The sequence below is a fragment of the Musca domestica genome, unplaced genomic scaffold (genome assembly GCF_030504385.1).
Source record: "Musca domestica strain aabys unplaced genomic scaffold, Musca_domestica.polishedcontigs.V.1.1 39, whole genome shotgun sequence".
Lineage (NCBI taxonomy): Eukaryota > Metazoa > Arthropoda > Insecta > Diptera > Muscidae > Musca > Musca domestica.
This window is the reverse complement of record NW_026712326.1, coordinates 6,720,220-6,748,079: the sequence shown is the minus strand read 5'-3', so window position 1 is coordinate 6,748,079 and position 27,860 is coordinate 6,720,220. Positions and strand designations below refer to the sequence as shown.

Genomic DNA, 27,860 nt, shown 5'->3' with positions numbered 1-27,860 from the left:
ATTTGCTCTTTTACGAAGAAGCCAGCCATAAAAAAGCTCTTTATTTACCCCTGCATCTTTAAGGTAAGAATAGCTGAATTGAAAATTATACGGATATTTGATAATATACGGATATACGAATAATAAAAACTGTAGCCTATTTGTGTGCTTATTATAGAAATTTCAATATTAAAATAGTAAAAATGAAAAGAGTGCAGTGTGAACTATATAAAGCAACTACGTCAAATAGCCCATTTTTAGTAACATATTTTTGTAGGGAGAATCTCTTTCAGCTCATTTCTTAAAGCCATTTAATATACACTAGTCATGGCGCAATAATGATGTGTTACATCAATCAGACTAAATGTCAAAATTTGTTTACGTTTCGCTTACTGTTTGCTTATCTTTCGTACTATTATTTCATTCACAATAAGTGTTTTAACAACTTTACTGTGGTAAATCCTGCACATATTGACTCTTTTAGTCTCTAATTACTGAAGTGTTTTAATATAGAAGTTTACGTTATAGCTTCTTGCCGAGTTATAGTTTGTTTACAGTACATCGGGCTTAGTTAATACCGTGGATTTAAATTGCAATTTCCATTGCATATCCGTCAAATAAATCTCCATAAAAGATAAATGACCAATTTCGCCTTAGGAACAACATCCACATCAAACAGTGACTCGTTTTGGTTGCATCGGGTTTTCTACGCTTCAAATGCGAACATTTTTAAACGGACATCCGATAAGACTATGTGATCTCGAACGTATTATCAAAATACATACAATTGGGAATTAAACGTATGAAAATACAAATTTTGACAGCATGCTATTTTTTAACGAATTGAACTCTCTAGAAATTTCTACAAAGCAGCGAGGCATGTCTACATGTTTTCTAAAACATGATCAGCTGGGAGAGCTCCAAACTAACTTTCAATTATTTGCAGTATATACCGGGCTATTTGACAATAATTCGTTAACAGGTTTGTATACAAATTTCTAAACAGAGTTAAACGTAATTATTGACCAATCACAATAAATTTAAGTTATGTTTCCTTCGTAAATATGTATATGTAAACATACTTCTAGATCTTTTTCACGCATGGTAGAAGAATGCATGTATTCGCATTAATGCAGTTGCTGGGACAATGAACTGTCAAACCAATTTTGATATTATATTTTTTTATTCAAATTTGTAAAAATTGTTTCATATTGTAAAAAACCACCGACTGGTGTCGTATAGGAAAACTGTTAAAAAATCTATTTATTTTTAAAAAAAAAATATTTTAAAATTTTTGACATATCAAACGTTGATGTATTCTTTTACCATGTTTCCACGCCTGTGCATTATTATCTCGCCTACTTTCCTTTAACTGATAAAAGGAGCTAGTTGCACTTTTCTGGTCGAGTTCCTAAAGTGACTTACAGCCGGTTCCACGATATCGAAAGAATACATTCGCATGTCTTTTACACGACAAACAGCTGATTTCCGTTCTACTTAAATTCATCAGAACGAAAAATTCTACGAACATCAAAGCGAACGAAAGCGTAAGCATTACAGTGTAATTTTACGTTCCACTATCTTCGCACGCATGCGAACACAAATGTCAAAATAAGTCACTTGTGTGATTGCTGTCGTCTAATTATAATTCAAGATAATTGTTTCAACATAATTGAAAAGTGAAACAAAAAGGTGAGTAAAAATAATAAATACAATTATAATATGTCAAATATAATTTTTATTTTTCATATATAATTTTTATTTTTTATTTATAATCATCTAATACACAGCTGAAACACTAGTTGACGAGAATCCTGAGTTGGAGGAGAATCCTGAGTTCGCTAGAGGACTGCCAATATTTGGTAGCAGCAGGCTCCTTCACATCATCCATAAAATATAGGGGAACAAAAATATTAATTTTTTAAAAACTCAAATAAATTGAACACAATCTCTGGGAAACTCGGAATTTTATTTGTTTGCTTACAACTGAACTGTCAGCTCAGGCAGAGCCAGCTTACGTATGGTTGTCTTTTATCGCTTTATCGCGATTAACTTTTTCAATGGTATATATAGCAACACTGAGTCTTGTAAGTCTATGTGAAAGAACGAACGAATGATAGTGGAACGCATTCTGATACGGAAGTGAGTGACTTGCTGTCGTTCGCACAAATTTTCTTTCAATATCGTGGAACAGGCTGTTAATTATTGGAATAAGGTTTTGTTTTTATGTGAAGTTTAAAATATTCGTGTTCTGTAACCGTGGGTTTACATACACATTCCTTGAAGTGAATAATCATTCACAATAAGTAAAACGCGTTAAACACCATACACACATAACCAATCCAGTTTCATTGCGATAACTTCAAATGAAATCCACAGGATTTGAGTGTCGATTTCGTTTGGCGTATATGAAATGGAATTTACACTTACTAAATCCACTGGATTTAGTAAGTGTAAACGTACTCTTATTTGGCTTATAAATTCCATTGTTTTTATGTCGAATAAATAAGAAGTCTTCTCAAAACGCTTAATTTAGGTGCCATTTTTTAGTACGTTAACCGATTTTTCCTCTAGGATATCGAAAGAAATTGCAAGACTAGTAGATTCTTGCAGGTTCTGGAACAGACTAATAATTTGTCTAATTCACACAACAGCGTACTGCAATTTTTTTTTTTAAATTCATTATAATCATGTTCGATTGTATATGATTTCTACATGAGGTTTTATGCACACATAAGTATAGTGTAGTAGAGTGTTTTTGGAGTATATAATGATGATAAGTTGATTGTTTATTATTGTTTTGCTATAGGCGAACGCTATGCTGATATTCATGATATATACACATTTATTGTGAAATTTATTTGCTAAAATTTGGTTATATAAAAGTATAAGTGTCGAATATTAGAGTTTTAGGTTATTGGGCTGTGTTATTTGAATGGAAGTTTTCGGTTTTTTTTTGTTTTTAATACTTTCTTCATAAAATAATTAAGTCAAGCTCTGTTTTATTGGACTACTGCATTAAAGGCTGTTGATGACATTGAAAACTTTTTCTGTTTTGTTTTATGTTTCTTATTTGACTATATTATTTAGTTGTATCTAAATATAATTATTATCTACAGAAAAATTTGTATGCGGTGCTACGCAGTTGCTGCTGAGCATTTTTTTAATTGTTTCAGATATTTTGAAGTAATAACAAATAATTTATGTAAATTCAAATGAAGCATATGTCGAGTGTAGTTATTGAAAAAACAATAATAATTATATCGTTCAAAAAATTATCACTAGCTCCTATGTAATGCACGGTTTGCTATATCAGAAGTTATTGGTATTCCCATGGAAAAAGCCTAACAAAATCGTTACCCGGGTTAACCGTGATAATTGACTATTCGCAATAAGTTTAACATAGGCTTTATGCTTATAGATGTGTCTACAGGAATTGTTCCGCAGCTTCTTACTGCGAGAGTTTAGTAGTTTAATTCTCTTTTGCAAGAAGTCTGGAAAATGTAAACAGACGGAATCCCTGCAAAAACTTGCAGCCAATCAGCTGATTTGTCAAAACAAAACAATTTGGCTATCATAAAACAAATAAATGACAAAAAAATAAAAATGAGCCAAAAAACAAAACACTTGTGATGGCAATTTTGAAAAGAAAGATGTTCTAACGTTTCTGGACCAAATATAAATCCCCGGAAGGAGAAGAACAAGAGTTACAAGTTATTGCAAAAAGAAATTTGTCCAGCAAGAATTTGGAAACTCTCTGTGAAAGAACTGTCAAAATGTCTCTCTCAAATCTCTCTCGTCTGTAGAACTTTTGTGTAAACAGGCGACTTACAGTAAAAAATTGCAACAATTGTTAAAAAAATTTTGGGTAACCAGACACAACTTAAGGAGAGAACACATAAAACGCCTTTTTGACTGGCTTAAGTCATCGACTGGCTTCTTTGTAGATGAACAAAGGAGTCTAATGTTAACTTAGTTTGATTTTGGCCAATATACTCCTTTGTTCTTTTCCGAAGAAGCCAGCCGATGATTTAAGTTGTTTATCATAGTTTATACTAATAAAGACTTGAATGTAAACACACGTACTTTAAATTGTCCATCAATCATTATGCCAACCAGAAAAGCTCTTTATGTACTTCCGCCTTCAAACTTGTAAAAGAGGGCAATGTGAAATTCGATTTAAGATAACTACTTTATCTAGTAATTAATGGCGCAATAATAAGACCAACCAGACGAAATGTCAAAACTTGTTTACGTTTTGTTTATTGTTTATTTTGCGTACGGTGATTCTAACACCACTTTTAGACTAAAAACTCCAATCGATTTCAGATGACAATTCAATAGCGTATATATCACGTAAATCGTATTCATAAATCCAGTGGATATTATTTGGCATATACGCCATTGAAGAATAATATAGGTAGACGCATCGACACAGCTGGTGGGACAATGAACTGTCAAACCAATTTTGGAATTTAAAATGTTGAATGAAAAATTATTAAATTTGTAAAAATTGTTGGAAAACAAGAATTATAATAACGTCGTATAAGAAAACATATAAAAATCGACTTATATTTGAAAAAAAAAAAACATTTAAAATTTTTTGGCATATCAATGCTCCCAAGCGTTGATGCATCTACCTGTATTCTTCTGCCATGGAATTGACATTTGAGATCGAGTGGATTTCTTAAATATAAACGTACTTTAATCACTATAATTGATTGTGTCATGTTATCAGCCAATCGATTAAACCTGATTATTAAGAATAAAGGTGAGAGTACATAAAAAGCTTTTCGACTGACTTGAGTTATCGGCTAGCTTCTTCGTAGAGGACTAAAGGAGTTTTAGGTTGACTAAGTTCGATTTTGGCCCTACGCATCTTTGTTCTTTTCCGAAGAAGCTAGCCGACGACTTAAGCCAGTCAAAAAAGCGTTTTATGTATTCTCACCTTAAGGTCCCCCTTCCAAGCCAGCTAACTACCAAACGAAATGTCAAAATGCATTATTGTGATTGAAATCACAGAAGAAAAAATAAACAACAGGCTATAAAGTGTAAATAAATTTTGACATTACATCTGGTTTGTTTGATTGTGATTGGTCAATTATAATGGTAAATCCGGGTAGAGATTTTCTATATAAACGTGTTACAAATGTGCTTACAGTCCAGCAAACTTCCCAAAGGACAGTCACGTTATTAAAATGATCAAACAAAACAAATATAATACGATATATTGAACTTTTGTGTGGATCATACTGGCATTTTGTTATTAACAATTGAAGCGATTTTTCTCTTTCTTTTATATAGAATTCATCACTTTGGCATTTTTTGTTTGATAAAATGTTTACTAATTGCTGTGTTTTTTATTATAATTTGTTTTTTGTTTGTTTGTTATTGGACAAAATTTGTTGTGTTTTTGTTGCTCATCTTTTGGTTTTGCAGCAAAATTGTGTGTTTACAAGAATTATTATATATTTTGTTTTCGTTTTCTTTTTTAATTTGAATTATAATATTTAATAATAATTTTCTTAAAAAGATCATTTAAAATAATTATCATTTTGTTTTTCTTTTAATTTTCTTTGGATGAGTGAGTTTTTGTTTAACATGCACAGCGATTAGCCTCCGATAGACTGGCTAAACTGAATGTGCCTAAACCATTTGAACCTGGTGATTTCTTGTCTTGCGGTTTGTCATCGTTATCAAAGTTTTCACCCTAGAAAAGCAGAAAATGATTAAATACGAATATATAACAAAAAAATATATTTTTTCGAACTTACCCTTCTCTCTCTTTGCTCTCGTATTTTTCTTGCTAGTGATAGGAATGCTTCTTCAATATTAATATTATTTTTACAGGATACCTCAAAGAATGGCATATCGAAATTTTCGGCGATCTGAAATAAAAGTTTTCTGTTATAAACGCTAAGGGGCATATTTTATAATAATGATTTGTATCTTAGTTTTATTATGCTTCTTTTGGAGAAGATGCTTAATTAATTACATTTGTTAGTGGACTTCATGTTTGGTTTTACAGTTATTTAGTTAAATCCTTGGACGTTTTTTCTATGTGTGCAACTTACAATAATTTTGCGGATACGCGCTTTGAGCCATAAAACAACAACCACAGATATTTGTTTAGGAAAACTATGTTTACATAGAAATCCATGGTAGAACTAAGAAGGTAAAGTCAGGAAATCATATGTATACAATTTTTTCAAATTTATACATTTGACATCCCATTGTCAAAATCTGTATTCATAAATCCATTGTATACACACAAAATCGGATATGGGAACTTTTTTATGCATTAAAATTTGACAAGTTAAATTATAGAAAATTCAGAGCTGGGAATGCTAATGTGAAATGAGGTTACCTTTATCTTTATCCAAACTAATCCTGATAATTGCCCATCGCTATAAAATTGGCGTTAAAATTATTGTGATTGGTCAATTATTGAGGATAACCTGGGAAAGTTGTTGTATTTAAACGCTCTATAACGATAAACCTTCTCGGTCTCATCCGAATTAAACGGCTTTGGTGGAACGCTTTCATTATTGTAGAGGAATACAGGTAGACGCATCGTCAAACCAATTTTGGGATTGAAAATTTTGGGATTGAAAATTTTTGAATGAAAATTTTTTTAAATTTGTAAATGTTGTTGAAAAACTCATATTATAACAACCTCCGATTGACGTCGTATAGGAAAACATATAAAAATCTTCTTATATTTGAAAAAAAAAAAAAAAAAAAAACAACCTGACATATCAATGTTCTCAAGTGATGATGCATCTACCTGTATTCTTCTACAATTGCTTTTAATAACCTTGGAGTTGAGAAAGCATCCTGGGGATTTGTACCTAATAGCACTTAACATAACATAAGCTTAACATATGTTCCCATAGTTATAAGTTATCAGCTGACTTTTTAGGTAATAGAACAAAGTATTGGTACTAAATTTTGGGAGGAGGTTGAACTACCAAAAACCGATAATCAGTGTAAGCCCGTACTAAGATTATACACAATGCTATCAATGACTTGAAATTTTACGTCTCAGTTCCAATATTAGAACAATTACAACAATAATAAATGTTTTAACAATAATGCTGACTTCATATATGATCGTTAAACTGTATGTCGACTTTGCTTACCTTTTCACCTCTTTCTTTATCCACCATCCTTTGTGTGGCTGAGCATTCACATTTGTTTCCCGCTAAAACTTTTACAACATCCGGTGACGCGTTCTGAAAGAAAATAATAATAATTATTGTTTATTTTTAATAGTTTGTTCATGTTACTTTACCTCTTGAATATTTCTTAACCAGTACGAAAGATTATTGTAACTTTCCAAATTTGTCACATCATACATTAACAGTATTCCCATAGCTCCTCTGTAGTAGGCGGTTGTTAATGTACGGAAGCGTTCTTGACCGGCAGTATCCCAAATTTGCAGTTTTATCGGAACTCCATCCAGATTGATGAGCTTTTGTTTGAAATCAATACCTGTAAAACGGTAATATTATCAATTCAAAAGAAATTAATTTTTTAAATTTGAGCATGGTACAATAAAAGAAGATATTTGTACCATGCTCACAAACAGAAAACGGGCATAGTCTAAGGCTGTTTTTCAGTAGTTTTACAAAGCTGTTCTACCTCCTTATTGTACCATGACTGTTAGCAGTATTATATAAGGTTGGCAAGTAACAACTGCATCTGACAACTAAGTTTGATATCAAAAGACATATTTTGATTTGAAATTCAAAGAGAGTCTAATCCCAATAGTGAAAAAAATACTTAAGAATACATAAAACGCTTTCTTGACTGGCTTCTTCGGAAATGAACAAAAGAGCCTAGGGCCAAAATCTAACCTAAAACTCTTTTGTTCCTCTACGAAAAAGCCAGCCGATGACTTATGTATTCTCGCCCTAAAGGTGGGAATACATACAGCGCTTATCTGACTGGCTTAAGTCACCGGCTGGCTTCTTCGGAAATGAACAAGGAGCCTAGGCCCAAAATCGAACTAAGTCAACCTAAAACTCCTTTGTTCCCCTACGAAGAAGCCAGCCGATGACTTAAGCCAGCCAAATAGGCTCTTTATGTGTTTCCACCCTAAGTCCGAATTTATATTTGGCACGTTTACTTGTGGCTAGTCTCTATTTGTTGGAGAGAGGGATAAAGAAATGGCACAACATTGCTCGTACTGGCAATTCCCGTTTTTATATATTTTTTTATAGCCCCGTTTTTTAATTTCTTAGATTGGAAAAAGTAAAGAATAGTTCACATTATTGGGTTATTTTTATGGTAGTCACAGCATTTGTTCACAGTGGCATCTTCCTTTTGTTTATAAGAAATAAGCAAAGCGAATTTGCAATTAATTTCGTGAAATAAATCATTAATTAATTTCTTTAATATAAAATACACAATTTGCGTTGTCCATTTTTTATTTGAATACAATTTGGTGTTATTGCCATATTATCAAAATAAAATATGGCAACATGAATTCAGTAAACTTTACGTCAAAAAATAAAGGGAAGATCATCTGCTTATCGGAGAGATTTAATTGGCCGACAACATAATTTTGTTATCTATCGGAAATATGTAATAACCGACCTATGTGTTCTTATTTTCATAAAAAATTATAAAAAAACTATGACGAAATTATAAAGAACAAAATTGCCTTGTATAAATGCAAAAGCAAGTTCAAAGGAGAACGATAAAAATTATAGCAAATATACCCGCCTAGTCTTAATCGAAAAAGTCAGAAGTATTGTGTAAATAGTTTTGGAATTAATTTTTGAAATTATTTAAAAACTTTTCTACATAATTAAAAATGGTTTTCAATGAAAAACATACTAGGTTTTTTTTTGGCATAAACATATTTTTATAGCAATGAAGGTAAACCCACTGGATTTTTTATTCGATTTATGGTTTAACATTGTGTATGTGTATAACTTTAGGATGATATAAATGTCGCTCAGATGATATAAATGTCGCTAAAAGACAATCCAAAATTAACCAAAAATGGTGTAGAAAAAATATTAAGTTTTCATTCACGTTTGTAGCATTTAAAAGAAAACTGTAGGTGAGAATACATAAAACGCTTTTTGACTGGCTACTTCTTAAAAGAGTAAGGGAGCGTATGGTCAACAAGTATACTCCGTAAAAAAAGTTATACTCCAACTAAAACTCCCTTGCTCTTTTACGAAGAAGCCGGTCGATGACTTAAGCCATTAAAAAACCATGGTAGAAGAATATAGGTAGATGCATCAACGCTTGGGAAAATTGATATTTCAAAATTTGTCAAAAATAATTCGATTTTTATATGTTTTCTTATACGACGCAAATCGGAGGTTGTAATGATATGTATTTTCAACAATTTTTACAAATTTCAATAATTTTTCATTCACGATTTTCAATTTCAAAATCGGTTTGACAGTTCATTGTCCCAGCAGCTGTGTCGATGGGACTACCTGTATTCTTCTACCATGAAAATACCATCTATGCGCTTGCTTAATGCTTGTTCCAACTTATTAACATATTTTTTTTTTTTGGCAAATCGGAGGTTTGCTGCGTCGATGCGTCTACCTGTATTTTTCTACCATGGTTTATATTCTAAATCTTTACCGAGGGTTTACAGTGATAATTGATTATTCACAATAAAATTAATATATATAATTTCCATAGTAAAGTTTATTACCAATGCCAAAATGTCTTGGTCCAAGTATAAGGTCCCCCTGCCAAGCCAGCTAACCACCAAATGTAATGTTAAATTGCATTATTGTGATTGAAATCACAGACAAAAGATAAACAAAAATCAAAAAAGTGTAAACAAATTTTACCTTTTCATGTGGTATTTAAAATTTGCAGGAACATGGTTTAGGGTTAATTCGAAAAAAAAAAGATTTGTATGTTGACGTACTTTAAATCCGGATACAAATTTATATGAGAGCTTGCGTAAAGAGCGTAAAGGGGTTCGCTCTATCGCGAAATACCAAGGTAATTTCCATTTACTTTAGTTACACTTTATTCTTCTATTTAGCTTACGATCGACACTTGGATATACAAAGTTTTTACCAAAGGAATATATTGACTCGAAACTAAGCGAACTGGTGTATATTGGTGGTCTTGCATTTTCTTGATAATTTTAATCACTAATAAAAAACGCTGCTTTTATAAAACATAACGAGAGAAATTAAATAAGGTCCCTCTATTTTCCAAAATCACATTATTCTTCAGTATTTCGCAAAATTATAAGGAGTGTCTTATTTCAAAAAAATCAGTTTTGAGAACATAAAGAAAATAAAGGTGAGATGTAAAAACCGCAACCAACTTCAGACTTCTGTCATTTCTAAGCCACTCGTCCGAAAGCTGTTAAAATTATTCCAGTGACAGCTCATTATATTGTTTACAAGCGTACAAAAGCATTTTGGTGAGAATTTTCCAGAAAAAAAGTTATTCGTAATGGAATTGAAGCGTGATAGTGTGATTTCTTTATATTTGGCTGGAAAACCACAAGTGGCTATAGTTGGAGCACTCCAGCATTTAAATATGAATAAACGTGATGCTGGTAGCATAGCCCGACGTCAAGGAAGAAAACAGCAACATCAGCAGAAATGGTTCGAAAAGAAGGGACTTGATCGAAACCCGCGTCGAAGTGGCCGAAAAATGGCTCGTGAGCTGAACATATCGTAATATTCCATTTGGCAAATATTGAAAAATGAGCTTCAAATTCCAAAAAGTTCAAGAACATACACCGCAACAGAAAAAACAGCAGTTTGTAAACAAACGAAATAATCGTGTTTACTTGTCAAAGAGGTCAGCTGAAAATGTGCACCTTCGGTTGGCCACCAGAACTCAGGCGCCGGCCATGATAATTGAGTGGGCCGCCATAACAGCAGATAGTCGCTCTCCGCTCGTATTAATCGACCGTGGCATCAGAATAAATTCCGAATATTATCGCGCAAATGTTCTGGAGGGTGTTTTAAAGCCTTCGCCGGGAATATGCATTCGGGCAGCGTGTGGCGGTTTAATTGGCCGTTCGAAGACCATAATTTGTGCCAAAGATGACCAATTCGAACAAATCTAAACTTATTCTAAAATTTGATGCCATTTCCGACATTTTTTGGTTTCATTCAATAAAATTAAAAATGATGGCGTTTGACTTTTTTGCAGTTTTTCATCTCACCCTGTATTATATAAAAAAGGAATTTTTTTGCCAAGTGGTCACCAGATATCGGTGATAATGTTTTGTGCAAGATCAAAAATGGTTTGAAGTATTTTAGTGTTTCATAAACTCAATATATCGTTTGGATAAGTGTGTGTAATAATTTTTTTTAGATTTAAAAGGTACTCTATATATATGTTTTAAGTAATATATTGACAGAATACCTAAACGAACAATTAAATTCCACCCCTCGAATGTCTTTTCTTCTGTTTACGAGCTAAGAACAAAGCCATAAATACCATAAACCTGTACACTTAAACGTCATTGTGTTTAATGAGATGCTTTTAATGTTCGAATAAATCTCCCTCTGGAAGCGAAAATGAGAGAACAGATATTGAACACTAATTAATTGGCATTTCATTACAATCACAAACATCGTTCATGTCCTTAAAGAGAGAAACCAATCCAATATTAAGGCTAAGCACACACGAAAGAGCATAGATTCATCATAAAATGAAGCATTGTACCAACAACAAACAAAAGGAAGAAGAAGAAGTAATTAATTATTAATGTCATAGAAGATGAAAGGCGTTGAAGCAAAGTTAATGATACCCTTATGTAAAGAAAGACGAAATCAAAAACACGAAGAACGTCACTTACCAATTGTGGAGATGTATGTGTCGTAATACTTTTCATCACAGTATCTGTGGACAATGCATGTCTTGCCAACATTGGAATCGCCTAAAACCAAAACTTTGTAGGTCGCCACAAAATCTAAAGCCATTTTCGTGTGAAAATTTGTGTTCTTTTTCCAACACACAAAAAAGATCCACAAGTAATTTGAAATTAAGCAGGGATGTAGATGTGTGTGTGTGAAAGGATATGTTGTGGACAAGGAATATGGCTGGTAATGATGTATAATATTTTATTTTTTCACAATATATTTTCAATTCAAGATGATTCCAATGAGTATTTAATTTAGTGTGCACAATGTTGTATCACTATTTAGGACGTTTTTCTTTTAACTTTTTTCTACGTGCTTTTTGTTTTTCAAACTTTTGATAGGATATGGATTTGATTAATGAATTATCATTTTCTGTAAACGATTTTTTTTAACAAAATTCAATATTTTCTTAAAATTTTATTTTATTGCACATTTTCAAGTCGTTTCCTGTATTTTTTATTTAAATAAAATATTTAATTTATTATATTTTTCTATAAACTTTGCATTTTTCTTTCTGTCTCCAGAAATATATTTGCTATTTTTGCGCGAGCGAAAAAGTATGATTCAACTTTGATTTGATGATTTCTAAAAAGCCATTCGTTTGTATACTTCGTCGTAGCAGTCACTCGTTGGAAAATCAATATCCTTTAGTTTTTGTTTTGGAGTCTATGGCAGCTTGACTGTAAAGTGTTGTTGGTGGTGGTGGCGCCCAACAATGGTGTTGGCTGTCAATATTTATGAAATGTAACTTCAACTCGCCACTCGCAGCAGTTTACACGCAATCAACATCGATAAGGGTAGAAACAGTCAGCACAAAACAGATGGTTGTTGGGTGTTTTTTTCGCCACTTGTTTTCTCCCTTATTTTGTGTCATATTATCTTTTAACTTTGGTATGTTTTTAGGGGTTTGTTTACGTTCATAGTAGCAGTGGTGTTTAATAACATTTTTTTGAAAATAGCGGTTATTAAACATATGAGGGGACTTTTTACAGACACCAATCACAGTGGAATGATACCATTGCTTTTATTTACAACCGGACAAAAAGTGGTAGTGAAACACTGCCTTTACACGGTGGCATTTTTAGCTGGCATTTTTATCAATTCTCTTTTAAAATTTCTGCGTAAATCTTCGCGCCTTTACACGGTGGCATTTTACGATAATTGTGCTTGGCATTTTTTCTGACATTTTATTTTATTCAGTATTTCGTATAGAGCTAATTGTTTGTAACAGATATTTATAAAGAAGTGATTTAAAATTAAATGTGTTAATCTAAAGAAGAAATGATGGAAAAAGTTATTGAGGTGTTAAATATTGCATTATTAACTTTTATTTTAACTCTCTTTTTTTACTTTTTAATACTTCCAATTAATTTTCATATAATTCACTATACAATTCAATCACTAAAAACATCACATCACAATAAAAGAAACGCATCAAAAATTACAATAAAGAAACGATATGAAATGTCAAAATCATAAAAAATTCGGAAGATGCAAAAAAAGAAATGCAAAGAAAATGGCATGTAACCCTGTGCGGTGGCTTATCGTGCCATTTTTTCTTCTATCCTTGTCTCTCTACACCTTTTATCAACAAAAAAATGGCATGACTAAAAAATGTGAAATTCTTAATAGAAAAATTAGTAAATCTAGGAAAATGGAATCAATGTGAAAGAAATTTGTCCACTTCTACTGTCAATAATGCAAGAATACAGGGTGAGATAAAAAAATGGAACAAAGTCAACGCCATAATTTTTACATTTTTTTAAATTTTGTTGAATAAAGACAAAAAATGTCGGATATGGCATCTAATTTTAGAATATGTTGAGATTTGTTTTTTCTGAGAGAGTAAGGGTGGAAACACATAAAGCGCATATTTGGCTGGCTTCTTCGTAGAGGAACAAAGGAGTTTTAGGTTGAATTAGTTCGATTTTGGCCCTAGGCTCCTTTGTTCATTTCCGAAGAAGCCAGCCGATGACTTAAGCCAGCCAGATAAGCGCTTTATGTATTCCCAGCTTAAAGGTAGTAAGTAAGAAGCTTGAAGTCATGGCTAGGAATATTTTGTGACAATTCATGGAGGGATTACAGAGCCGCACTAAAATCCTGCGTCGTTTTCTATTATAATTTGACTTTAATATGCCTTAAAGCACCTTAAAGCTGACTGGCTTCTTCGCAAAAGAAGAAACAATTAACAGAGGTAAATCTCCTTTGTTCCTCAACAAAGAAGCCAGTCAATGTCTTAAGCCAGTCAAACGTTTTATGTATTCTCACCTTTAGTCATCAGCATGGCTTCTTCGGAAAAAATCAAAGGAGCGTAGGGTCAACAAGTATAATTGATGGATCGAAATTAAACTAAGTTAACCTTAAACTCCTTTGTTTCTCTACAAAGAAGTAAGCCACATTAAGCTCGTAATTTTCAAGTTAATTTCACAAATAGACAGGCCGTTTGATATTATGACCGAACATACAAAAATAGATCTAGTTATAGTAGTAAAACAGCTTCGTACAACTAGTGAAATACAGCCCTGGGGCTATGACCGCTTTTTGTCAGAATTATTTAAAATTGTATGCAACAAGTTCTTAACAATCAGTGGATATTTTCCTTCTTTAAATGGGTTAATAGCGGGAAAAATTAATGAAATACTGGACTTTCTTTAAGAAGATCGAAACAGTTTAATGTTTAATTTTCATGGCAAAATAGGTTAATATCTTTAATGCGCACCCAGCAATGTACGATATTTTCAACCATTGATTTTGAAAATAATAAATACATGTACAAAATTGGCAGAAGTCGGGCAGACTTACAGCCTGTTCCACGAAATCGAACAAACACGTTCGCACACCTTTTACACCACAAACAGCTGATTTCCTTTCCACATAAATCCATCAAAGCGAACACTTGTACGAACATCACAGCTTTTTCGCGTATGAATTTGTCATTTTTGCGCTTTTTTGTTTAATTTCGCGATTAAATTTTTAAAAGGTATATTTAGCAACACTGAGCCACGTAAGGCTGTGCGAAAAAACGAACGAATGTTACTGAAACGCATTCTTTCGTTCGCAAAAATTTTCTTTCGATATCGTTTAACAGTCTTTTAGAAGAATTGCAATCAGCTGGTAGCTCAACCTTATCTTTTTATTATACCATGATTAGGTCTAGTGAGATAACCTTGTCTGTCTACATACAACTTTTAGAAGGATGTGTATGTTACTCAGCAGTTTTTTCTTTATACGTTATAAGTATATAGATTCCGTAGTAGATTTTAAGTAAAACTGATTGGACAAAAATCGGTTTAATCCGGATAAAATTGTACATACATAAATATAACGTTACGTGTCTTGATAGCCGGTACTTGTAAAACGACGTACGTTACGTGGCCAACTAACCGCTAATGCAGAATACACAGAACAACACTATCAAATGCGTCAAGTCCTTGTCTGTGGAGCTGCAAAATATTTGTAAACTAACTAATTTTGGAATCGGTAAATCACTAAAGTTAATTTTTAATTTATTCTGTTTTTGTCAATTATTTGTTTTATATCGCTTTTTGTTTGATAAAATTATTTGTGTGTTCAGTCCTTTTCAGTTGGTTTACTATTATTTGTGATTTTATGCAAAAGAACAATTCTTTATAAGACTGCGATTATGTATATTTTCATGCTGCTTCCTGGAAATATTGGACTCATATAAAACCTTCGTACTTCGTTGATACTGGTGACAACATTCAATATAATGACCAATTACGACTATATAGCCGTTGCTCAAAAAGCCGGTGAAGAGGAGTCTCAGATAGATTCTTCGCTTTGCTGTTGCGAGTACATTGATCGTGACAAACAGCGGTTTCACATCCTGGGCTGTTGTTGTAACTGCGTGGATTTGGATACTGCCTTTACCGACTGTATTACCTGCAACAAAGTAGACGCTTCTAATAAGCGTAATATGCTTTTAACATTCCAAGATCGTTTGCGTTTACCGTGGAGAGGTGGTGCTAAACGAATCTCAATGGAGGCCATTATACCTGGTGCTGTATATCCCCTGGTTTTGGGTCTTGCCGCCCTTAACGAAGTAACATCGTACATAATGTTGGGCTCAATTATTGTCTTCTTGGGATACGCCCATCAGTATATCAAACGTAACAATGTAAAGACGAGATTCTTTTACATGTGGTTATGGTGGTCAGTTGTGTATATGGTTGCGGGATTGCAGTTTGCCGTGCCGCTATTAGAATTGCTACCAGAGGAAAATTGCATATTAGTTCTAATGGGCTGTGCAAGTGTCTACTTTATGTGGCAAACAAAAAAACATGCTGCTGCATGCCATGATATACCCAGTCGTTCGACAGATGATGATTTGGCTGACATTACCGAAGCAACTGCAGCGGAGGAGGAAGAGGAAGCTGCTGCCCACACTGCATTGTTGATAGATAACGACTCGCCCATAAGATCTCAGAAGAATAGGGCAAACTCTCACCAGACTAACATGTGCCATGTATGTCGTAAATACGTCTCGGCTCGTACTATACATTGTCATGTCTGCAATGCCTGCATAATGATGCAAAGCCATCATAGCTATTGGCTAGATTGTTGTGTGGGACAATATAATCTGCGATACTATAATGCCGGCATGGTTTTCAGCATATGCACCCTGTTCTTTGGAGTATATTTGACATTGACAGCAATTTGTCATCCGCAACTTATTGGTCGTATTTGGAATATACCACTTATGATGCCAGACGATTGCAGTGAAGTATTTGATGAGTATACTTTGGGTACATCGTATGTATTATCACTGTATGCCATTATAATGATCGTCTATCAATTGATTAGCTTGATATTACAAGTCATAAAATGCACAAGAGGACCGATGTTCTTTATATTCGGTGATATGTCCCAGCCATTTTCCAAATTCTATAAAAAACTAAGCACATAAACACATGGAGTCACCATGTACTGGGAATTACAAGTATATATACTACAATAACAGCAAAGACAAATTTTGGTCTATCGTGGGATTTTTAGTAAAAAGTAATTTTCGGAAAATGTTCAACATGCCAATTGTGCATATGAATATTTTAGGTCAAGTCGCATACAGATATATAAACTCATTCTTATATTAAACCCACAAGACAGCCTAAATTTTATAAAAGAAAATCATACCAAATATAAGTTCAGTTCCGAATTAAATTCTAAAATATTAAAATTCAAGCTACACAATATATCTGACAACAATATTTTTTTTTATGTGTTTAGCTATTAAATGTGTATGTTTTATATATAAAAGACTGCATTGGTAAATCGCATGATATAAGATTATGGCTGCTGTAGTCGCAAAGAATTCTATCTTAGTGAAATGCCAGAAAAAGTCAACCCCTTGCGATCTTTGTATTTACGTCGAAGCAAAGATTGCGAGAGAATGACACATTTGCTATAAATTTAGATTATTTTTAAATATCAATTCAACAAAATATGTTGTGTGTTGCCAAATATATGAATGAGAATAATCACGAATAGTTGCAAAACGAAATCTAAGTCTAGAAAGAAATGATCATGTTGCACGGTAGATGCCAAGCATAAAATAATGATCTGTAATAATCAAAATAAACCAAAAAAACGGTCTACATAATTTGGAACTGAACAATAAAATCCTTTGTTTAAAACATAAATATGTAATAACACCAAAAATTCCTTCCAATTGCTCATAAATACTTTATGAATTTAAATGGGAATCTGAATTGAAACACTATGCTATCGTATTTATATGGACTTAAAAAGTAGTAGTAATTAACATAAGTATTCTTCAACTCTACGCACTATTTATTATATTTAAAAAATAAAATAAACGTTTTGTGATCTAAATTATGATCTTTTTAGCATAATAACCTATATAGTAAAGGACTGTAGTATAGATATGCCGTTCTGTGTTTATGTTAATAATTGTTTTTATCCAAAGCTAAGCTCTGTTTTCTTTTTTAATTCTACAATAAAAACAATAGATATCAAAAGCTTCAAGTTTGAATTGAAATTTGAGATTGTAGTTTATATTTTCCTAGAGAGTAAGCAAATGATTATGGTGTAGGTGTATGTGTAATATAAGACACATTGCATTTGCAGTCCAATAAAATATAATGTTTTGAGATTTCACTAATCGATCAATAGTCGATTTTATATTTGAGAGTATAAAATAATACTTGTCAAAGTCTATGGTAAGATAAATAAAATAGCTTCCAAATTTTCCTTCGATTTTCAGCACTAAGTTTAGCATTATACTTGGTACAATTAAATCAAGGTAACCTCATTTCAACTTTTAATAACCAGCACTGCATTTTTCTGTAATTTACCTTGTCAAATTTTACTTCATAGAAAACAAGTTCCCATCGCTGAGATGTGTATGTAAAATTGAATTTTAAATAAACATTTTGACAATAAGATCTTGTCAAATGGATAAATTCTGAAAATTGCAAACATATGATTACATGACGTTACCTTCTAAATTTTACCATGTCACTATATAATAAAAATAATTTTCCAGTAACTCACACCTTTTATTAGATGAAATTTATCCATTAACTTCTAGCAAACTCTTTTTAAAATTATTTTGAATTGAATGTGACTAGGACTATCAAAATACCGAATATCGGTGGGTATAGTTATATGTGCACTATAGGAAAAAGTCGAACTAAATGTTCAATGCTCTGCCACCGGGCTAGAACCCATTATGAACTAAAAATACCAAATTTTATCAAAATATGGAATATCGGGAGGTGCTTTTATATGGGGGCTATACCAAAACGTGGACCTATGCATACAATGTTTCGCCACACAAGCTAGAATGCATTATAACCTACCAATACCAGTTTTTAGACAAATCCATGGAAAAAATGTACCGTTATATGGGGGCTATGTCAAAACTTGGACCGATATATCTTATTTTCAATACCAACCATCATAGGCACAATACAAATTGTTCTGCTAAATGTTGACGCTCAACGTCAAATAATAGATGGACTATGAATATTAATACATTATGAATATGATGAATATTTAGGAATGTTACTAACGGAATGACAAAGTTAATATACCCTCCTTTTCAAGGAGCAGGGTGTAAAAACACGTTTATAGAAAAAAAGCCAAAAAAATTGACAAATGTTTCAAATTCTGTTTCATATTGCATAAGCTATTTCATATTGTTGTTACGATAACATAACAACAGAGGTATTTTCACAGGGCTGCCATATTTTGACTCTGTCTTGTCCTATCTTTGTAATTTGTTTATGTTTTTACAAATTTTATTTTAGCATTATTTTTTATTTGGCAATATTAATATTCAATAATGTCAGTAATTCAACAACTTTTATTTGTTCATATGTTATAGAAGGTTGACGAACACTCCCATTGTAACATTTCGACGATAAACAGCTGTCTTTTGTTGACAAAACATACCGGTACGGAGTTTTTTTTATTCGCCTGGGATTGCATAAACAGCATAAACATAATAGTTTAACTTCTTTAACTTCACATATTAATTAAATAAGCACAATAAACACAAATAGCAATGGCTTTGCAAAAAGTCAACCTTTTACCCATAGCCCTGATAAATCACTCGAAACGTTTCTTCTCAACAACGACTCTGAAGTGCAAAACTTTTGCCCAAAAATATCGTGAATTTTGGTCACCGAAATCGAGTAATCAACCTCCATATGGACACTTCACACAAGTTGGTGACCCAGTCCTGAGATCAAAAGCCGTGGACGTTCCAGAGGATGTTATAAATAGTAAAGAAATTGATTTGATCATAGATCAAATGATCAAAGTTCTACGCAAATATGATTGCGTTGGCATTGCAGCACCACAAATTGGTATATCTTTGCGGATAATAGTTATGGAGTTCCGTGAAGGTCTGAAAGACAAATTTAAAAAAGAGGTTTATGAGGCGAGGAAAATGTCAACACTGCCATTGACGGTGAGTTAGTGAAAAAACTGATGTTTTATGAAATTTAATGTTGCCCCCATTGCCATATTTCTGTTGTCTCTGTAAGGTTTTGGAGTAATTGACGTCTTAAAATTTGATATCTTCTTTGTATTAGTATGTGACAATTATACTTGATCTGTCCCAGTGGAAAGAAACTCTAGTTCGACAATTGTGTTAAGGCAAGTGTCCTTGTGGTCATGAATATTTTAACATGTTTTAATTGTATACCAACTAGTATGTGTTGTTTCAATATTGCACTTACTGTCGATGGCGGTACTTTTTGTTTATACCCCAGACGAATTCGCAAAACGCTGACTAAACCTAACCTTTTGCAAAATTTATCTAGATCGCCAAACTGCCATTACATTTCAGGTGCAAACAAAAATTAAACTACTTTGGCTCTTGTTCAATCTAAATTATATTTTTCGGAACAACTCTAGTTTAGTAAAAACTCTTCGATTTTTTCGAAAATTTTCCCAGAGGTAGGTATTTTTACCCTGATTCCGGGAAACTATTTTTTTTTCTTGGGGAACAGACTCGGGACCCCAGAAAATCCGAGTTCAAGACACGGCCTGGACACAGACCCTATTACCCGATATAGGCAATATAGGTATCGTTGGAAAGCCTCTTCGGCCGGCCTTGAGATTTTTCCTCTGCGTATATCCTACACCGGCTAACGCGAATCAAAGTTTTCTAAATTTGACACTTTTTGTAAGACTTTCTCCTCTGGGTATGTCCCACACCGGCTTACGCGAACCAAAGTTTTCTAAATTGGATAGCTTTTGAGATTTTCTCCTCTGGGTATGTCCCTGACCGGTTAACGCGAACCAAAGTTTTCTAAATTTGACACTTTTTGTAAATAGCCGGCCTTCGTCCGGGGCTTACGGAAAGCGTCAAATTTAGAAAACTTTTGTAATCCCAACGACGGCTACGCGAAATAAACCTTTTTTTACTGAAAACATAATTTTAATAAACTGGTTAGAATCGGGTTATGCGGATGGAAATACCCATATCTCTAGCCCCGAAAAAGGTATTAGCACAAATTGTATCATTTTGGAAAGGTAAGAGTGTCAGCTATAATTTGACTTTTTGGGGGTTTTATAAAAAATCCGGGTCCAAAAATCCGATAACTTCACTATAACTTCCGAACCGTGACTACTTACGCCATCATGTGACCACTTGTTGGATAGGTATTTTCATAATTTCAAACGATACTGTACGGGTCTAGTCGGGGTCTTGGACCCGGACTTTGGGTCCCAAGAAAAAAATAGTTTCCCGGGATCAGGGTAAAAATACCTACCAGTGGAAAAATTTTTGAAAAGTTTTTACTAAACTAGAGTTTTAACCGCCAATTTGTCGAGCACCCCGAGAGTGATAGGGCGAGGCGAAGAGTACTACGTCGTATAAGAGCTCTTCCCGCCGAGGATGTACCTCCACAGTTTACGATGGGTGATGTTGCGAATGTCATACGAAACGCTAAGTCATCTAAAGCGTTGGGCCCGGACGGAATAGCAATGGTAATGTTGAAGCAACTGGATACGCCGGGAGTTGAGTATTTAACCAAAGTCCTTAACTTGTCGTTAGCCACCCACATAGTTCTCGAAGCCTGGAAAATGGGCAGGGTGGTCCCCCTACTGAAGCCTGGCAAGGATGCCAGCAAAGGCGAATCATACAGGCCAATTTCGCTTTTGTCGCCAGTAGCAAAGACTCTCGAGGCCTTACTCCTCCCCAGTATTAGAGGAAACTATTCAGTTGCTAACCATCAACACGGTTTCCGTCCACTACATAGCACTACAACAGCATTGCACGCCATATCCACACATATCAGTCGAGGACTCAACCAGAACAGGCCGTGCCACAGAACAGTAGTGGTGGCTCTCGACCTATCAAAGGCCTTTGATACGGTCAACCATGCCACGCTGTTCGAGGACGTTGAGAACACTACCCTCCGGCCAAGTTTGAAACGTTGGATAGTCAACTATACGTGTGGACGCCAGTCGTACGTGGAATTCCGGAATAAGAAGTCCAAGCCTCGTAGAGTGAAACAGGGAGTTCCCCAAGGTGGGTGATATCTCCGGAACTGTTTATCCTCTACCTTTCCGGAATTCCGCGCCCTCCAGACGGCATCGAGATCGTAACTTATGCGGATGATTGTACGATCATGGCGTCGGGTCCTGTAGTTGATGACACATGTGTCAGGGTGAATAACTATCTCGCGGAGCTTGCAGCCTTCTTCCACGCGAGGAATATGAAAATATCCGCCACTAAATCGACGGCCACACTATATACCACATGGACTGCGGAGATGAGAACACAGCTGAATGTGCAGGTCGAGGGGCATATAATTCCGACCACCAACTACCCCAAAATCCTTGGGGTCACATTCGATAGCATGTTCAAGTCTTCCGCGCAAGCCACAGCTATTTGCGATAAAATGAAAAGTAGGAACATGGTCCTCAAGGCGCTAGCCGGCAGCACTTGGGGTGCGGATAAGGAAACCTTGTTGACCTCTTATAAAGCGATAGGTCGGTCTGTGGTTAGCTATGCGGCTCCAGTGTGGTCGGCGAATACAAGTGCAACGCAGTGGAAATGTATTCAGACCTGCCAGAATGCCGCCCTGAGAACTGCAACAGGGTGCCTCCTCATGACGCCTGTGGACCACTTACATGAGGAGACGAAGGTTCTTCCCTTACGTCAGCATAATCATATGCTTTCGTTGCAGTACCTGCTTGGGTGTTATCGCGGGAGTCACCCTAACCACCATATGGTGGATAGAACTCCTCCACCCAGGCGTGTCAGGAAGGACCTGCACGATCTAGAGAGAGAGGTCCAGCGATATAAGAGAGAGCCTCTAGATCATGAAGCCTATCAAGCGGGTCTGAATAGCATTCATACTGATGCAGTCACAGAGGTAGTTAATAATTACCGTATGAATGCCATACTCGGAGTCCACCCCCCATCCATTGCAGCTGAAGAACGTCGGCTGCCTAGGCAAACCAGGGTAGTTTTGGCCCAACTACGTTCAGGATGGTGCAGCCGTCTCAATTCGTATTGAGCACGAATTGATGAGGATGTGCGGAACGACAGGCCCGCGCAACACGCTGCACTTGTTTAATTGTCCTGCCAAACCTATTCAAGTCCGTCCAGAGGATCTATGGCTACAGCCCATAAAGGTAGCAGAATTCCTAAACCTGGACATTGAGGAAGAACCAGATTAGTCGGAAAAAACAACAGAACGTGTAAAACTGCTACAACAACAACAACAAGCCCTAATTGAAAAGGCACAAATTCCTTGGCAAATTTAGTAAAAATCGATTCAGGGGAGGATATTTCTCGAATATAATAGTTCCTTTAACTTTTAATTATATCTATAATAATCATAGTTGGTATGATGTAATTCTCACAAATTTCCCATAAAAACTTGTATTTGTTAAATATGCAAAGTATGTCTAAAAATGGGAAAATTAGTCAAGGATAGATATGAAACATAGGCTTAACTCTAGTTTAGTAAAAACTTTTCAAAAATTTTTCCACTGGTAGGTATTTTTACCCTGATCCCGGGAAACTATTTTTTTCTTGGGACCCAAAGTCCGGGTCCAAGACCCCGACTAGACCCGTACAGTATCGTTTGCCTAGGCAGCCGACGTTCTTCAGCTGCAATGGATGGGGGGTGGACTCCGAGTATGGCATTCATACGGTAATTATTAACTACCTCTGTGACTGCATCAGTATGAATGCTATTCAGACCCGCTTGATAGGCTTCATGATCTAGAGGCTCTCTCTTATATCGCTGGACCTCTCTCTCTAGATCGTGCAGGTCCTTCCTGACACGCCTGGGTGGAGGAGTTCTATCCACCAAATGGTGGTTAGGGTGACTCCCGCGATAACACCCAAGCAGGTACTGCAACGAAAGCATATGATTATGCTGACGTAAGGGAAGAACCTTCGTCTCCTCATGTAAGTGGTCCACAGGCGTCATGAGGAGGCACCCTGTTGCAGTTCTCAGGGTGGCATTCTGGCAGGTCTGAATACATTTCCACTGCGTTGCACTTGTATTCGCCGACCACACTGGAGCCGCATAGCTAACCACAGACCGACCTATCGCTTTATAAGAGGTCAACAAGGTTTCCTTATCCGCACCCCAAGTGCTGCCGGCTAGCGCCTTGAGGACCTTGTTCCTACTTTTCATTTTATCGCAAATAGCTGTGGCTTGCGCGGAAGACTTGAACATGCTATCGAATGTGACCCCAAGGATTTTGGGGTAGTTGGTGGTCGGAATTATATGCCCCTCGACCTGCACATTCAGCTGTGTTCTCATCTCCGCAGTCCATGTGGTATATAGTGTGGCCGTCGATTTAGTGGCGGATATTTTCATATTCCTCGCGTGGAAGAAGGCTGCAAGCTCCGCGAGATAGTTATTCACCCTGACACATGTGTCATCAACTACAGGACCCGACGCCATGATCGTACAATCATCCGCATAAGTTACGATCTCGATGCCGTCTGGAGGGCGCGGAATTCCGGAAAGGTAGAGGTTAAACAGTTCCGGAGATATCACCCACCTTGGGGAACTCCCTGTTTCACTCTACGAGGCTTGGACTTCTTATTTCGGAATTCCACGTATAGTCCACACGTATAGTTGACTATCCAACGTTTCAAACTTGGCCGGAGGGTAGTGTTCTCAACGTCCTCGAACAGCGTGGCATGGTTGACCGTATCAAAGGCCTTTGATAGGTCGAGAGCCACCACTACTGTTCTGTGGCACGGCCTGTTCTGGTTGAGTCCTCGACTGATATGTGTGGATATGGCGTGCAATGCTGTTGTAGTGCTATGTAGTGGACGGAAACCGTGTTGATGGTTAGCAACTGAATAGTTTCCTCTAATACTGGGGAGGAGTAAGGCCTCGAGAGTCTTTGCTACTGGCGACAAAAGCGAAATTGGCCTGTATGGTTCGCCTTTGCTGGCATCCTTGCCAGGCTTCAGTAGCGGGACCACCCTGCCCATTTTCCAGGCTTCGAGAACTATGTGGGTGGCTAACGACAAGTTAAGGACTTTGGTTAAATACTCAACTCCCGGCGTATCCAGTTGCTTCAACATTACCATTGCTATTCCGTCCGGGCCCAACGCTTTAGATGACTTAGCGTTTCGTATGACATTCGCAACATCACCCATCGTAAACTGTGGAGGTACATCCTCGGCGGGAAGAGCTCTTATACGACGTAGTACTCTTCGCCTCGCCCTATCACTCTCGGGGTGCTCGACAAATTGGCGGTTAAAACAGCCAGCGCACCTCTTCGGATCAGTCACAGTTACGTCGTTAAATGTGCAGCTTTGATGATGTCCCGGAAAATCCTTTCAGCTACCCGAACATAAGAAGGAATGAGCAGTTCTCTGAAGCGAAGGTTGGTGAACTCTCTGAACTCGGGTCAGTGGGCTTTCCCATGGTTAAGGAAAGTGCGGCGTTCAGAGGTTATGAAATCGGGCGATCTGCTGATGGAGACGATTATCGGGAGATGGTCTGAGCCAAGAGAAATGACGGGTTGCCAAGTCACGTCATTTATCAGACCGGGTGACACGATGGTTAAATCTGGCGAACTGTGACACTCTCCTCTTATTCGGGTGGGGGCATCCTCGTTTACCGTGCAAAATGTGGAGCAGTCAATCTCCTCTGCCAACGCTGATCCCCTCTGGTCATTACCTAGGACGGAATGCCACAACTCATGGTGGGCATTGAAGTCCCCTAGTACCAGGCGGTTATTGTCTTCCAAAAGTGGGCTTATATTAGGCAAGTAACGCGGTTCACAGCTATTAACCGGCGGGATATACACATTAAGCACCTCTACCTCGGCAGTACCACACTTGACTGCTACCCCCATACACTCCATGTATGGGTCACTAGAGACTAGCTCAAGCGAGATAGGTCTGTATTGAACAGAATGGTGTATCAGGAACGCTAATCCCCCACCTCCACTTCTGGTGCGATCTTTCCTCAATACGTTGTAACCATTGCAACGTTGTAAGCTACAATTTTCATTGAGTTTGGTTTCCTGCACCGCTGCGATCTTAATATTCCTCCGATTCATAAAATCCACTATCTCATCAATTTTACCTCGGAGTCCGTTGCAATTGAACTGCAAGAACGAGGCATTGTCCGGAATTGGAACAGCAACATGTGGCGTTAAGTGCTGCGGTAAAGGTTGCTGTTCTGGAGACTGCGGGGGAGTTCCATACTCCGACGACGACTCGGAAGTTGACGACGAGGTCGTGGACTCACTGGGGACTACGTTGGTGCAGCACGAAGCAACATAGTCCCTATCGCTACAGTCTCGCAACCGGGTTAAACCGGAACAATTTCTAAAATGCACCCATCCTCTGCATCCATTACATCGCACCGAGACTGATCTATGGTGGATGGTGTTCTGGCAAACCGTACAGAACCATGGTCCGGGGTTTTCCTCAAGCCCGGCACGGACCAAAAGAATCCGGAGCAAGCATTCCGGGATGTGCTGCTCCCAAAACAGAAAAATAAACAAACACGAACATGTATACACTGTGTTGGCAGCTGGCCGAAACTGGAGTGTTGTTGTTTCGGGTCAATCCGGTGTCGTAGAACCCGCTGCCGTGGGATTGATTAGGGCTTGTATTACCCATTTGATGAACAATTAACTTGAAATCGGATAAAGATATATATAGGAGCTATAGCCAAATCAGAAGCGATCTCGATTAAATTTGGCGAAGGTATTTCTAAGCTATATTTCATGTACTTCCCCGAATATCGTTGTTACGGAGTGCATATTACGGCTGTGGAGAACAAATACAACAAATTGGATGAACAATTTATGTGGGAGCTATAGCTATTCCTAGACTCAAAAAGTAAGTGCCAAATTGTATCCCATTTGGACCAATTAACTTGAAATCGGATAAAGATATATATGGGAGCAATATCGGAATCTGAACCTCGAATCTGAATCTCGATAACATTTATCAAAGGTATTTCTGAACTGTGTTTGTTTCAAAAGATCGTTGTTACAGAGTGCGTATTACGACTGCGGAGGACAAAAATAACAAAGCGGATGAACAATATATTTATTGGGAGCTATAGCTATATCTGAACCGATTTCGATCCAATTTACCATACTTATTTTCAGACCTATTTTGCTCATATATACAAAATTCCATATTATTTGGACTGATATTACACGTTTGGTGCACAATAAAAAGCAAATCGGACGAAGATATTTAGGGGAGCTATATCTAAGTTTTGACCGATTATCTCCAATTCCAATAGGGTTCGTCCTAGGGTCAAACAATTGATTTGTGCAAAATTTCATCTGGGTTGCGCAATAAATGTGACCTGTAACTTGTTTACAAAAATACATGGACATGGATATATAAATCAACTCAGAATGTGATCCTATGCAGATCATCAAAAGGAACTATGGCTCTACCTCATTTCCTTTTGCTTGTTACAAACAAATGCAACATAATACCCTGACCACCTTGTGGTGTAGGGTATAATGACTATACTGCATTTATTTTTTTTTTATTTATTGATTATTGGAAATTTTATTTTACCTTTTGCAAAGTATCATAAATTGAAGAACATGCTAATGCAATTGTCTCAATTCGCTTTTAAGGTCATGATAAATCCCACACTGAAAATAACAAATTACACCAAACATAAACATCCTGAGGGTTGTATGAGTGTGCGTGGATTTTCGGCGGAGGTAGAACGTTACGACTCAGTGACGCTCACGGGAATTGGCAAACGAGATACACCCAATGAATTACAATTAAGCGGTTGGAATGCTAGGATAGCTCAACATGAAATGGACCATTTAGATGGAAAGCTATATATTGATCAAATGGATGGAATGACGTTTCATTGTACCTGTTGGGAAGCTGTAAATTCAAAGGCGGGTCGTGTTGAAATACCTTTTTATAAATAATGTTATTATATTTTTGCATAATTTTTATTTGTATATTACGAATAAAAGTTTAAAAAAATATTAGTTCAAATATGTGTATTTGATTGG

The 27,860-nt window shown here is 36.0% G+C and overlaps 3 protein-coding genes across 5 annotated transcripts; 2 read left to right on the top strand and 1 right to left on the bottom strand.

The window, feature by feature from the left end:
- Positions 1-679: 679 nt before the first annotated feature.
- On the bottom strand, positions 680-12,697 carry LOC101890709 (ras-related protein Rab-13). Its single transcript, XM_005183644.4, has 5 exons — positions 11,795-12,697; positions 7,274-7,473; positions 7,122-7,214; positions 5,754-5,867; positions 680-5,689 (listed from the first exon to the last, which is right to left on the bottom strand). The coding sequence occupies exons 1-5, from the start codon at positions 11,916-11,918 to the stop codon at positions 5,576-5,578; spliced, it is 645 nt and encodes a 214-aa protein (XP_005183701.1). The 5' UTR covers positions 11,919-12,697; the 3' UTR covers positions 680-5,575.
- Positions 12,698-15,197: 2,500 nt separating this feature from the next.
- Positions 15,198-17,711, top strand: LOC101892332 (palmitoyltransferase ZDHHC23-B). Of its 3 annotated transcripts, none has more exons than XM_005183654.4 (2): positions 15,198-15,338; positions 15,611-17,711. In XM_005183654.4, exons 1-2 carry the CDS (start codon positions 15,248-15,250, stop codon positions 16,783-16,785), a joined length of 1,266 nt encoding a protein of 421 aa, XP_005183711.3. In that variant the 5' UTR covers positions 15,198-15,247; the 3' UTR covers positions 16,786-17,711. The 3 variants fall into 3 exon arrangements, with proteins under 3 accessions (XP_005183711.3, XP_019892347.2, XP_011292586.2); XM_020036788.2 differs by having other exon boundaries at positions 15,202-15,338; positions 15,443-17,711; XM_011294284.3 differs by having other exon boundaries at positions 15,243-15,338; positions 15,433-17,711.
- A 1,519-nt stretch (positions 17,712-19,230) lies between these two features.
- Positions 19,231-27,831, top strand: LOC101892498 (peptide deformylase, mitochondrial). Its single transcript, XM_005183655.4, has 2 exons — positions 19,231-19,815; positions 27,462-27,831. The coding sequence occupies exons 1-2, from the start codon at positions 19,408-19,410 to the stop codon at positions 27,771-27,773; spliced, it is 720 nt and encodes a 239-aa protein (XP_005183712.2). The 5' UTR covers positions 19,231-19,407; the 3' UTR covers positions 27,774-27,831.
- The last annotated feature ends 29 nt before the right edge of the window (positions 27,832-27,860 follow it).